General features: G+C 42.3%; 1 protein-coding gene across 4 annotated transcripts in view; it reads right to left on the bottom strand.

Moving 5' to 3' along the window:
• Positions 1-13,061, bottom strand: part of APP (amyloid beta precursor protein) — a 223,173-nt gene that overhangs the window by 61,510 nt on the left and 148,602 nt on the right. For all 4 annotated transcript variants that reach the window (XM_082332177.1, XM_082332178.1, XM_082332179.1 and 1 more), the window contains 3 exons: positions 10,533-10,666; positions 1,427-1,501; positions 150-308 (listed from right to left, as the gene is read on the bottom strand). In XM_082332177.1, the coding sequence (XP_082188303.1) occupies positions 150-308; positions 1,427-1,501; positions 10,533-10,666 (368 nt within the window). The remainder of the gene's footprint in view (positions 1-149; positions 309-1,426; positions 1,502-10,532; positions 10,667-13,061) is intronic.

Below are 13,061 nucleotides of genomic sequence, written 5' to 3'. Positions count from 1 at the left end.
CAAACTAGCTGACTGCTGTAGTAGCTCTTGCATGGGGAACACACACTCACTGCTCCACAGCTAGACTGTACCTGGGCACACCTTTTTTTTCCCCAGGATGACTACAGTGATTTTGCCACAGCTGACAGAGCTTGTGGTACTGCACTTACCCTGGGTGGGACAGTCTGCAGGGCTGTGATATAGTTCTCCAGAGCAATGCGGCGACGGTCATTCAGCATGGCTTCCACCCGAGCCATATGAGTCTCCACCAGCTGTTGTCTTTCATTCGCTGCTTCTTGTTCCAGTGATTCCACTTTCTCCTGGAAATGCTGAAAAAAACACCCATCACAACAGGAACAGTGAAGACATCAGCAGAGTCCAGCGGATGGGAACACCTCCATCTGCAAATCACCAAAATCTTTCCCCATGTCAGTCTAGCTTGCCTCCCAGGAACTCTGCACTGAACGCACCTTTTCCTGATTTCAGTGGGAACTCCTGATGCCCTGTATTCCTGAACACTTGGCCATATTTTATTAATCTAATCAAATATTCCTGACATGTTCAGCACAACCACCAGCGAACCCTTCATTTGTCTCCTAAGACAGTGGTTCAGCGCTAGAGAATTGTGCCTAGAAGAGGGTGGAGTTTGGCACACGTAAGCTCCCTGCCATCACAAGGGCTTTCCATGTATCAACATGACTTCATGAGCAAATCTACATGGGGGGAAAGGGGGCGGGGAAATTCCAACCTCAACAGAGTCACTATAATTTCTTATAAACTGGCCACCAGGAAGAAAAATTGAGCCCAGACTTATTCCAATAAAGGAAGAGATTGACTGGGTAAAATGCACAGAGAGGAAAGCTGTGGGATCTAATGTGAGATGCAATCTGGTTCTGAACGTTACCTTTTTGTAGTTTTGCATTGAAATCATTCTAGCGGTACTGAATAATACCTTACATAGCCACAGTGGGATTCAAGGAGTGTCTGGCTTGTCAGAATTTTTGAATTATAGTGTAATTTTGGATAAAATAATTTTTGGCTGAGGGTTTCTTTCAGATAAAACTGATGGCAATTTCTTCCTTAAATCACATCTTCCATCTCTGCTTTGAGCTTAGGTCCTGCAGCTTATATTAGTTTATCACAGTTTGAAAGGGGCCTGTGGGAGCCAAGTTTTCAGTTCTCACTGAAGGCAAATCTAAACTCAAGCGAAATTCTACCCCTCCACACAGTCACGAGCGATGTTCTGCAGTGCTGTTCCAGGGACTGGCTGCAAAGTACAGAGACACCCAGCAGCCACTAACAGCTGGAAACAAAAATAGCAACAGCAAGAGCAGAGAATAACATTAAATCCCCATAGAAGTAGGTCTTAAAATTATATCACACCCAGCACCCCTTGTATTTTAACTGCGGCCCCAGTGGGTAAGGTTGTGGTTGCATTTTCCTTTACCTGGATAACAGCTTTCTTGTCGGCTTTTGGCAAGTTCTTTGCTTGGCGTTCTGCCTCCTCCCACTCTCTCATGACCTAACGAACAAAACAAGAAGCGTGACTTTTGTATTTTCCTCTCATCTCAGGGCTTAGCAACAGCCAAGCACTGCAGCTGCGACAGTCATCTTTTTATATTCCTCTCCTCCTTTTATCTCTATTAAAAAAGCAGTTACAACATTTAACAAAGGTAGGATACTGTTATTAAATTAAACAAAGACAGTACTTCTGTGTCTGAACATTGTGCAAAGCTCTCACAACTCTGCTGTGAAGCAACACAGCTGTTAACCAACCCTCTGGTGAGGGAAGTGGAGGTCTTTATAGGTGAACACACCGACCCCTTTTCATCTCAGCCAGAATGGAAACCACTTCCATCTATTGCACGTCCTTGGTCAAAATGAGTGAATTTCAGCTTGCTCTAATTGACGCTTTTTTTGGTACCGCAAAAATTTTTTGATTTATTTGACTACATCACTGGCCTTTGAGTAGGACAGATCAAGAATTACAGAATCATAGACTCATAGAATCATTTAGGTTGGAAAAGACCTTTAAGATCATCAAGTCCAATCATTAACCCAGCACTGCCAAGTGCACCACTAAACCATGTCCTCAAGCACCACATCTGCACGTCTCTGAAATACCTCTAGGGATGGAGACTCAACCACTTCCCTGGGCAGACTGTGCCAATGCTTGACAACCCTTTTGGTGAAGAAATTTTTCCTAATATCCAACCTAAACCTCCCCTGGTGCAACTTGACGCCATTTCCTCTAGTCCTATCACTTGTTACTTGGGAGAAGAGACAGACCCCCACCTCACTACAACCTCCTTTCAGGTAGTTGTACAGAGCGATAAGGTCTCCCCTCAGCCTCCTCTTCTCCAGGCTAAACAACCCCAGCTCCCTCAGCCGCTCCTCATAAGACTTGTGCTCCAGACCCTTCACCAACTTCGTTGCCCTTCTTTGGACACGCTCCAGCACCTCGATGTCCTTCTTGTAGTGAGGGGCCCAAAACTGAACACAGTACTTGAGGTGCGGCCTCACCAGTGCTGAGTACAGGGGCACCATCACCTCCCTGGTCCTGCTGGCCACACTATTCCTGATGCAAGCCAGGATGCTATTGGCCTTGTGCTAGTCTGTCCAGAAATAGGTGTCCAACACTTTAAGAACTGAATATATCTCAAGTACAATGCTGAAGAAAAATGATGTAGGAGACCTTTCAGTACCATTCCTTTCAGCAACGTGACAGACCACCTCCTCCTGTAACACAGGGCAGTATTTCAATAGTCAGGGAATAAGTTACTCTTAACTTGCTGCCCATGACATCTGAAACCTTCTCATGGTCTTACTTAGGGACTTTACTCATTTCACACCTAGACAGCAATCTCCTCAGATAACATTTTATGCAAGAACAATTGCTCTCACCATATGCAGTGCACACAAATAAATGACTTGTTTATTTGCAGGATTAGCATAATGTCAGAAGACGACAGAAGAAACCTAGAAGCAATTACTCACAATGTGCATCTCCTTTCCTTCCTTTCTCACCAAAAAACATACTTTCATACCACTTAATAGAAATAGTCAAACATATGCTTTCTAAAGGGGATTTTAAAAAAGCTCAGAGTCTGCATGCATGACTGAAATTTTACCAAGACCAATACCAAAGGCAGGACAAATTAGACCTTCTGTGTCTCACGCCTGCAAGCTGCGCCTCCACCACTCAGCTCCTGTCTCAGGCTCCCCAGTTTTCCCCCATGCTGGACATTGCTAATCAGGCTCCTTGAGGGACAGACTGGAAAGCACTGGTGGTGCCTCAGGGTATCTGATTGAGCCTGTGCCTTTAAAAAAAAACCAAAAACCAAAAAACCAAAACCAAACCTGGGCTCAAAGGAGACTTTTATAAGTCCCGGTCCTTGAAATGTAGTCCCGTCTCAGTCCTATATAGGGTTGTAGACCCTAACAATTAACCAGCATGCAGATACTTGCACTCAAGACTGACTCAATGTATGGGATTTCGTTGTCAAGTTTTCATCTTCCTTTTGACCCAAAACCTGGGAATGTATTTCAAGACAGCAATAAAACAGTCATAGTAAAAACAGATCAACTCACTATCAGTGAAATTATTTATCTGTAAGAGATTCTGGCCTCAATAACAGCCTAAGAGAGCAGAGGCATATATTTTGCCAAGCTAACGCGATTTTAAAGTGGGAAATTGTTTCATCTGCTTCTGGGCTTCAGCAGGGGCATGGTTAGACAGCAGTTGTAAGCACAAAGACCTGAAGTCAAGTACTTAGAAATCACAGTCTTAACTTCACTCCGCTCTTTTACTGGGAACTGTAAGCTGAAACTTAAGTCCCGAGAATTGTACTACAACCTACATGAACTGGTAGCCTGAAAGTACCTCTTCAATTTACATTATCTTCTCATCAGACAAATACGCATTCACGTGCAACTTGCAGCCAAGCTCTAGGGAGGCAGGAAACCAAAATTTACCAGGAGACATGAAAATTCATTTGCAAGGGTTACTTTCCCAGTACTTTGGCACAGGAGATTTTACCGCTTCTCTGACAAAGCGGGACTAGAGGACGTGAACAGACACTACAATTTAGAGCACCATGATGTGTTCTGGAAACAACTTCCTAATGCTCAGAGTGCTGCTGTGTATTAAGTACACATTAGGTATTCATTTTTTAATTGTAAGCTTAGGTCATATGATTGTGGTGGCCAAGAAAACTTAATTCATGTATACAGGCAGCACCTTTCTAGAGACCTGAAATGTCACTGGTGCCAGGATGTGCATGTTACAGAAGACCCAGAAATTATGGCGTTAATTCAAGTCATAAACTAAAATGATGTGCTCAAGCTTAAGCATTGGCCTAGGTTAGCAACTCTATGATTTTGTTCTCCCTCCTCTCCTTTTATGTCTTCAAATCACATCTCTGACATCTGCTTGATACTCTTTTTCACTCTGAATGAGCAGTTGATGGGTTTTCAGAACAACTGTTCCCTTGCCATCTTTATCCCCCAAACTAACCCTCTGCTAATCCATATGATGAAAACAAGTATTGCGGGTAATGTGATAAGGAGACCTTTGGCTAGACCAGGTCTCTGTGCCTGTTTTATTTCTCTAAACCTTTTAAGGCATGGAAGGCAGGATGATAAACTGACAGCCTACACAGCTAGTTGAGAGGGATGTAAATTACAGGCTTGAGAGTTCAGCTCCAGTGCAAGCAGAGTGAATGGCTTGTGAAAAAATACAGAATGACATGGCTGTTTGCAGAAACAATATTCAATGTAAAGACTGCAGAAGCTGTGCTTTGAGTGCTGGTTTTCACAATTGAGACGACTTCAGTGGTTGAAAGCATTGTACGCTAACTAAATAAAGATACAGCTGCCCTACAGCTATCTATGGGCAGTCACGCTACCACCCAGAGAAAACTTCTGCTCTCACCGAAGGTCATCGCTTTAGAGAATTATGAGTCACGAATAAATATGCCGTAGCACTCTGTAGGAAACCAAAGAGCAAGAAGAGGAAAAAAAAATTCCCCAGATATGCATGTGCAGAAAAAGGCTGAACTTGGCCTCTATACACTTATAAACCTATTCTCCTTCATTGACAGCACAGACCTGTCAAAGCCACACAAGTTTATGGGTCTTCAAGGCTTGGTGGCTTTGTGCAGGGAAAACGACAACTTCTGATTGAGATTTAAGAAGCAAGCCACTTTAAAGTCAAACTTCCTCAGAACTCAGGACTTAGTGCCTGGCAGACGGCTTTTGAAATTGGGCTGTAGGGGACAGCAAGAGGGAAAAAGGAAGTACGGGAAGCGTCATTCATGATTAAGAGAGCTGCTAAGCACAAAAATCTCATTACATTGAAAACAGCAGAATTTATGCCCATTTTTTACACTGGGGCACAGAAGCATATCTGCAAGAGAAGAATTTATGACGGACATTTGGGTTACAGCAATCAGAACAGCAGAGGCGCTTACCTGAAGGTTTGCTTAGTCAGAAGGTCGAAGTCATGCCAATAAGATGCCTACCTTTGTCAAGGGGTTTTGTTCCACACTTAAGTCTTGAGCCTTTTTCTGGTAATAACATCATTAAACCTCTCCAAAGAGCCCTGAGTATAACTGAGGGGGGTACTCCTACTAAGCTGACAGTTTTAAGGAAGGAAAGAGCCCTCCCACACACAATAACAGAGACAGTGGGCTCTAGGGAATACAGGGACCAGTATTACTACCTCAGCAAGTTTGCCCATGACACCAAAGCTGAGTGATGTGGTTGATACTCTAGAGGGAAGAGACGCTATTTCAGAGGGACCTTGACAGGCTTGAGAGGTGGGCCCGTGCAAACCTCACGAAGTTCACCAACGCCAAGCGTAAGCTGCTGCACATGGGTTGGGGCAATTCCAAACATCCATACAGCCTGGGCAGTAACTGGACTGAGAGCAGCCCTGCAGAGAAGGACTTGGGGGCACTGGTGGATGACAAACTGAATATGAGCCGGCAATGTGCACTCGCAGCCCAGAAAGTCAAACGTATCCTGGGTTGCATCAGAAGAAGCGTGGCCAGCAGGTCGAGGGAGGTGATTCTGCCCCTCTACTCCACTCTCATGAGACCTCACCTGGAGTACCGCTTCCAAATCTGGGGCCCCCAGTATAAGAAGGACATGGACTTGCTCGAGCGGGTCCAGAGTAGGGCCACAAAGATCATCGGGGGCTGGAGCACCTCTGCTATGAGGCCGGGCTGAGAGAGTTGGGGTTGTTTAGCCTAGGGAAGAGAAGGCTCTGGGGAGACCTTACAGCAGCCTTCCAGTACCTGAAGGGGGCAAGGGGTAATGGTTTTAAACTGAAAGAGGGTAGATTTAGATTAGATACAAGGAAGAAGTTCTTTACTGTGAGGGTGGTGAGACACTGGAACAGGTTGTCCAGGGAAGCTGTGGATGCCCCCTCCCTAGAAGTGTTTGAGACCGGGTTGGATGGGACTTTGAGCAACCTGGTCGAGTGGAAAGCATCCCTGTCCCTGGCAGGGGGGTTGGAACTGGATGATCTTTAAGGTCTCTTCCAACGCAAACCATTTATGGTGCCACTGGCACTAAAAATCAGCTGAAGACCTCCCTAGGATGCTGGAACTAGTGGCATGCAATGACCCAAAAAAATCTTGAACATAACACCAGCTCTGTTCAGGCTGGTTGAGGACTGCGGTATTTTCAGATGCTTGCTTTGGAAATTAACTTCCAAGAAGCAAGACTATTCTAGGAGACAAGGTATCATTAAGTTCCTATCATAAGTACTGTACATGCTATGATTCCTAAAATACTGTAAACAGCCAGAGGAAGAGTAAATTTAAGACACGAGAGTGTCACAAGATGTTTGAGGAGAGAAATGTATAAATACATTGCTCCCTTGAGTAAGGTTCAGTATCTGGTTCCACCAGGCCATTTAGCAGCAGCTGTTTAAGTGAGGGAGCTGTACAGAAGTTAACTAACTGGAAAGAGGAAGAGGGGAATTGTACCAAAACGGGAAACAAGAACCACGATATCCCGCAATCAGTTAGTGTAATCTCTCCCTGTTATACATCAGAGAATAGCAAACATTTAAAGGTTACACATGCATTGCTGAAGAGCTATCCTGCTTGCACAGAAACGTAGCTTTACTGTTATTTGGAGTTGCATTAATAATTCTTGGGAAAAGTTTAAAATTGTATGCTAATGTAATTCTCTTAACAGCAGTGCCTAGCAAAGTTTATAAGCCTTGTTGCTCCAGGTGCCGTGCAAGATGTAAAGGTAGAAAAACTTTCATGCCCTGTAGTCTAAAGGGATGGACACTGAAGAGCAGAAGGGATTAAAGCAGTCTGAAGCAGAGGTGCATCAGGTCATCAGACTAAAGAGCACAGACTCCCCTACTAAGAGAGTCTGTTAGGAGCTGTGAACTATGAACTGACACAACCACCGACAGAAGCTGGGTCTCTGCCTGTGTGAATATCTTTATGCAAGAGGAAAATAAACACGAGTTGTCAGAATTTCATGGTAAACAAAGGGAAATCTCCGAAAGAGGATATACAGAATATCTGCATTTGCCCTGAAGACAGGTTTTGATTAAAATATTTTATTTCAATTTAATTTTTTAATGATAAACTTCCCTACTCCTTAGATGATTACATTTTATATATGAACTAGAATTATTAGTTAATTGGTTGTTGCAAAGTAAAGTGTGCATCAAATCAAATACTGTTTTAAAACTAGATGCTTTATCAAATAAATATCTGTATTTCATGAACTAATTTATTTCAGATCATGACATTTATCAAGATTAAAGAATGACTTGATCATTTTCCTAAAACCACTGATCTTTTCCTCTCTTTTTAATAGAAGAAAAATGGGCATTTCTGCTGCTTTATAAGCCCCCATTTCTCAGCCTTGAAAGAACTGGACTTTGAGAAAAAAACAAACCAAACCAAACCCCAATAAATATGTTCGGTGCAGCTGGAGAACTTAGCTAGTGACTCTCACTTGCTAATGTTTTGGTGTGTGTGGTTTTTTTTTTTTTTTTTTTTTTTTAAAAGAGAAAAACATTGACAGAAAAAGCTTACTGAGTTATTCAGCATTGTTTTTAACATAACAAGTAACAGCTTCAAATTAATTTTTAGTTAAATATGTATTAAGAACATACCTGATTTTAAAGAAAATATAAAAAGCAATTTTCAAATGCATTGCTAGAAAAGGAGACCAGTGGTATGGGACACAGACATATTGCAGTTCACGTGAGGAAATACAGAATGGTAAACTAGCTGGCTTTTCTACATCTCCGTAAGATCTCGTGTTTTTTAAACATTTGAAATGTTAACTGGGAGAGGCTAGTTCAATACTGTACAAAACCTTACTCGTAAAAGGGTAAACTAATTTTTAAAAACTTAAGTTAAATCTCTGCTTCCAAGCTCTGCAGGGGTCCTATGTACTTCAAGACATACGTTCTTTAAGTTGTGATTCATAAGCAGCTTAAGCAAATTAAAGATCAAAGATCTATCTTTCTTGATGCACCTATCGTGCTGCCGTTTCCCAGGTCTGACTTAGCTTGCTGAACTGGCCAGAGTTGGTTATTTTACTTTTTTTTTTTTGGAAGAGTGACATTGCAGTGAGATGAGGGAGCTGACCTGCCTCACCCGGCAGCTGTACGCTCATTAGCGCTGACAGAAAGGATGGCTGGGAATGTGCTAACGAGGGCAGGGCACGCGCAGCACCAGCGTGATCTTCAGTCAAGCCCTTGAACCACAGCCTTCATTTATGAGGTTGCCCCAAATGCACACGGTAAAATGTGCAGCACATTTACCCAGAAGTTTTCTGATGCTACGATTCAGTGCTTTTCCCAGTTAATTTTGTTGGCCTCAAACACTGATGTTGTATGGTCGCTCTGTACGACGTTTTCTGGGTGTCTGTGCATTCAATAAGCTCTTTTCCACAAAACCATCGGCTTTGTAGAAAATAGAAAATACACAGTTCACCCAAATACTGTCCTTAAATACTCAGATACATATTTAGATTTTGGAGGCAAACCTGAAACTGCAGTGAAAGTCTGAGGACTGTTCCAGGGAAACCTGCCTTTCTCACTCACTGCCCTTTGCTTTCAGGACACCCGCCCTTACAGTGGTTTTTTTAAAAAAAGGCATTTTCAAGGGGAGGTAATAACGGGGTGACGACTGCATTACCCGCCAACCCTCCACGTGCCTAGCTGGGGCAGGATCTTTCTCCTCCGCCGGGCAGGCTGCGTGCACAGCCTTTGTTATCCTCCTGATTCCCAGCCCGTCCTTCCCAATCTGAGTACTACAGGCACAGAGAAGTTCATTGAAGAGGACTGGGATGAGCGGCTCCCTCGGCGGGAGCACAGCTCACAGGTGCCTCGCCAGCCGGGGCTCACCTCCCTCCCTCCCGACTCACCCCACGGCTTCAGGCCGGGCACCGCACACACCCACACTCAGCAACACTCACACCTCGGCCACCGGTGGTTTTAATGAAGATGTTTAATCTTCCAGAGGAAAGCAAATGATAACACTTTAACAAGCATTACATTGGGATTATTTTCTCTATTTAAGAAGGAGATAGCATGTTTGTGCTACAACGCTTCCCAAGCGGAGGCAGACGAGGAGCACGTATCTTCCTGTCTATTATTAAGTGTCATATTGATGGTATGTGGTTTGCACCGATCGGGTGACTGCTTCAGGTAAGATGCCCTGCTCTATTTATTAGAAAAGTGCCAGTAGACGGGGACTTATTCTAAGAGCTTAATTTCAGGCCTACTCAAACATTTTAGCACAGAGGTAAAGGTTAATATGTCATTAATACACAGGAACACTGAAAATGCGACAGGGGAACAAAGTTACAATGAAAAATTATAGTAAAATAGCTACACAGATATATGCAGTGGATCTGAATTATACTACATTCATTTCTGCGGTTGTTCCATCCTAAAAAAATATGCACCACAGGCTTTCCTTTAAACCTCTTGTATTTTTTCTTTATTGTTATCAGAGCAGAACTGTGACAATTTTTTATTGGCATTGCCATTATAAACCGTATTTCTGAGAGAGCGGATAGCTCATCTCTTAGTGTTCAATAGGATTAAAAACAGTGTACAGTTTCAGGCTACACAAATCTTTTTGGTTAAAGGAAAAAAAGGGTTGATTCAGCTGGATTTTGGTTCAGTACAAAAGCACTAATTTTTCCTCTTTTCTTCAGCTTTAGATGCATTTCATGTTACCTTGAGGCTCAAGACCATTAGATGAACATACGCAAGCTTATGTTACCCCAGGGCATGGCCATGTATGCATACACAGCGAGAACGAAGCTAATCACAAGCAATCTCCCTCAGCTGCTACAAAGGAAGGATGACTAATACAGTGGTCAAGTTCTTTACTTAGAACGAAGAATAATCTCAGAAAGGCAGTAAATGGTGTATTTACAGCATTGCAAATGGGCAGGGCAGCTGGCTCAGTCTTGGGAAACGTGCAGGATCCCAAGCATCTTATGACTTCATAGACAAAACTCCCACATTTAGGAATAAGGAAATCTCCCCTTACCTGAGACATCCTTTCACGATGCTTAGCTTCAAGTCTCTCCTTGGCTTTCTGGAAATGGGCATGTTCATTTTCATCTCCGGGTGTCTCCAAATATTTGTCAACGGCATCAGGAGTGCTAGCGGCAGTGGTAGGGACTGAGGTAAAATTTTGAGGCAGGGAGAGGGAAGAGAGGGGGAAGAAAAGCAGAATTTCTACTTTAGCACAGGTAAAATTTAGTCAGACCAAGCAAGAAACATCTGTTCTAATTTCCACTAGAATAAATCCATTCATTTAATCTCAGAGGAAGATATAAAAATGTGGTTTAGGTGGATATGTTACACGCAGCAAATATATATAAATATAAAAGGACTTCCCCCCACCCCATTTTATAAACCAGGAGAAACTCTTCAGAGTGAACAAGGCAATGTTATTCAGACAGGTTAGAAACTGCTGCCAAAGGAAAAATTCCAAGGAAAAAAAAGCCTGGCAATGACTAAAGCACATAAGCCAGCAGAAAGCCCTTTGCAAAGTTACATGCTTTGTATATTAGTTTATTTTTAAAAGGTAAACTGTAACACACGAGTGCCAATGCAAATAAGTTTTAAAGTGCCTATGGACCCCACAGTACCCTAATGAAATACCGCAAATCCTTCCCTTAGTGACAATTTGGCCTCACAGATATTTACTTTATTTGTAACAACTCTGATTAAGAAAACCCCTCATGGATGCTGGAAATAATCAGCAAGCTTGCACTAATTGCTAGCCATTCCTGTCGGATAACTAGGCAATGCCTATCACACTGGTAGTGGAAAGATTTGCATTTGGGGTAATTCAAGCAAAGTGAGCACCAGTTCTTTCATTACGCAGCGACACCCAACAACCCCTACGTTAACTAGAGTAACATTTCTGTGCTAGGGCCATAACAGCAATTTAAAAAACTCTCCAATGATGATCAACTATTTCATTTCAACTATATTGTCCCTAAATATTGTATTATATAATTAGTTTCAGTTCCCTGGTCATATTTAGTTCAACAACTGCAAAGTTAGTTTAAAAATTCTGACAAACTAATAAACACCATACACATAGTTGCGCAGGATTTTTTTTTTAAATGCTTTTGACTACATGTGCTATAGTTAACTTCACTTACAGAGGTGATACACTGTTGCTATAAATTGCACAATGGGTTTTATAAGTTACTCATTGGATCAAAGGAAAGGCCTTGCTCATCTCAAAACAAAAAACCAAAATAATCTACAAGCAACCAAAAAAAAAATCCAACTGAGAAATCATAGGCAGTGCAAATTATCACTCCTCCCACCATTTCTAGAATTGTTTCATAAATATTTAATTACAAATTTACATTTTGTAAAACTGTAAAATTTGTTACTGAAGTACTGTAGCAATCGAACAGGAACAAATAAGCTTCCTGACAAGCCACAAAAATTACAAAAATAGAATGCAACTCCTAATATTTTCAGTGGTTACTCTCACAACCTCAGACAATTTAAAGTGTCTGATACTTTTATAAAAGCATAAAAAATGTCCTTCTTTTTAAAGTCTTAATGATAACAACTCATCTTCAATGATAATGTGGTTTGTGCTGGGGTGCAGTGCTGCCTGTGGGGAAGGCTAGAGCCAGTGTAAGCAAATTCCAAAAACAAATCACCCAAAGCTTGGACTGAGTGAAAACATTTCTGTAATGCTCAAAAGTATTTCTAAATATCTTTGCCTTTTAATCTCTCAAGCACCAAATTAATTTAATCTTTATCTTTCCTGAAGCTGCAGTTAAGTATAGTACTTTTTAGTTCCATTTAGAAAATGAAAAGAAAATTTTATTTCAAAGCAGGACAAAATTTCAGAGCGTCAGAGCGAGCAAAGGCCATCCCGTCCAGGCTCCTGTTTCCTGACAGGGGTTTACCAAACACCCCCAGGCAAGAGCCATAAATACTCTTTTGCAATGTTTAACTAACCTTGCTGGATTTTCCTTCCATGGTTCTAATTTTATCCCCCTCCCCCAAACTTGCATGAGATTTAACATTCACGCTATGGTGTGGCAATGAATTCCACGGTTTAGTCAGGCTCTGTGTGAAGAGGATTACCTCTGCCTACACCCTCCATCGCTGCCTCTGCAGGACACAGCAGGGTTTAGCCCAGGAAGATTGAATGGGGGAGAGCTCTTGTGCATTTGCCATCCTTCTCCATCTTTTATAGATTTTTTTTTTTTTTAACTGAACTTAAGTCTGTACAAATGTGAGTGGAAAGAAGTGACGATCTAAATAACTGTCCAATAAATTATGCAAATTTAACCTTTAATTTATTGAACAGGAAAAAAGGTCACCAGCATTTGCACTGAGATCAGTTAAGCCACCTCTACGTTCATGGCCTGATTTTCAAAAGCTCCCGTCTCACGTGTGCGGCCTTTACAGCCCAGATTTCCACACGATACGCTTACTTCCCACAGGGATACTTGCTGGTCTGTTTCTGAACAGGTGAGAGTAGCAGGTGCTGAGAACTGGAAAACCTGATTTCAGTGCCTGGTGCTGAGGA

Source organism: Platalea leucorodia, assembly GCF_965183815.1.
Source record: "Platalea leucorodia genome assembly, chromosome: 2".
Lineage (NCBI taxonomy): Eukaryota > Metazoa > Chordata > Aves > Pelecaniformes > Threskiornithidae > Platalea > Platalea leucorodia.
This window is presented reverse-complemented; position numbering and strand designations above follow the sequence as displayed.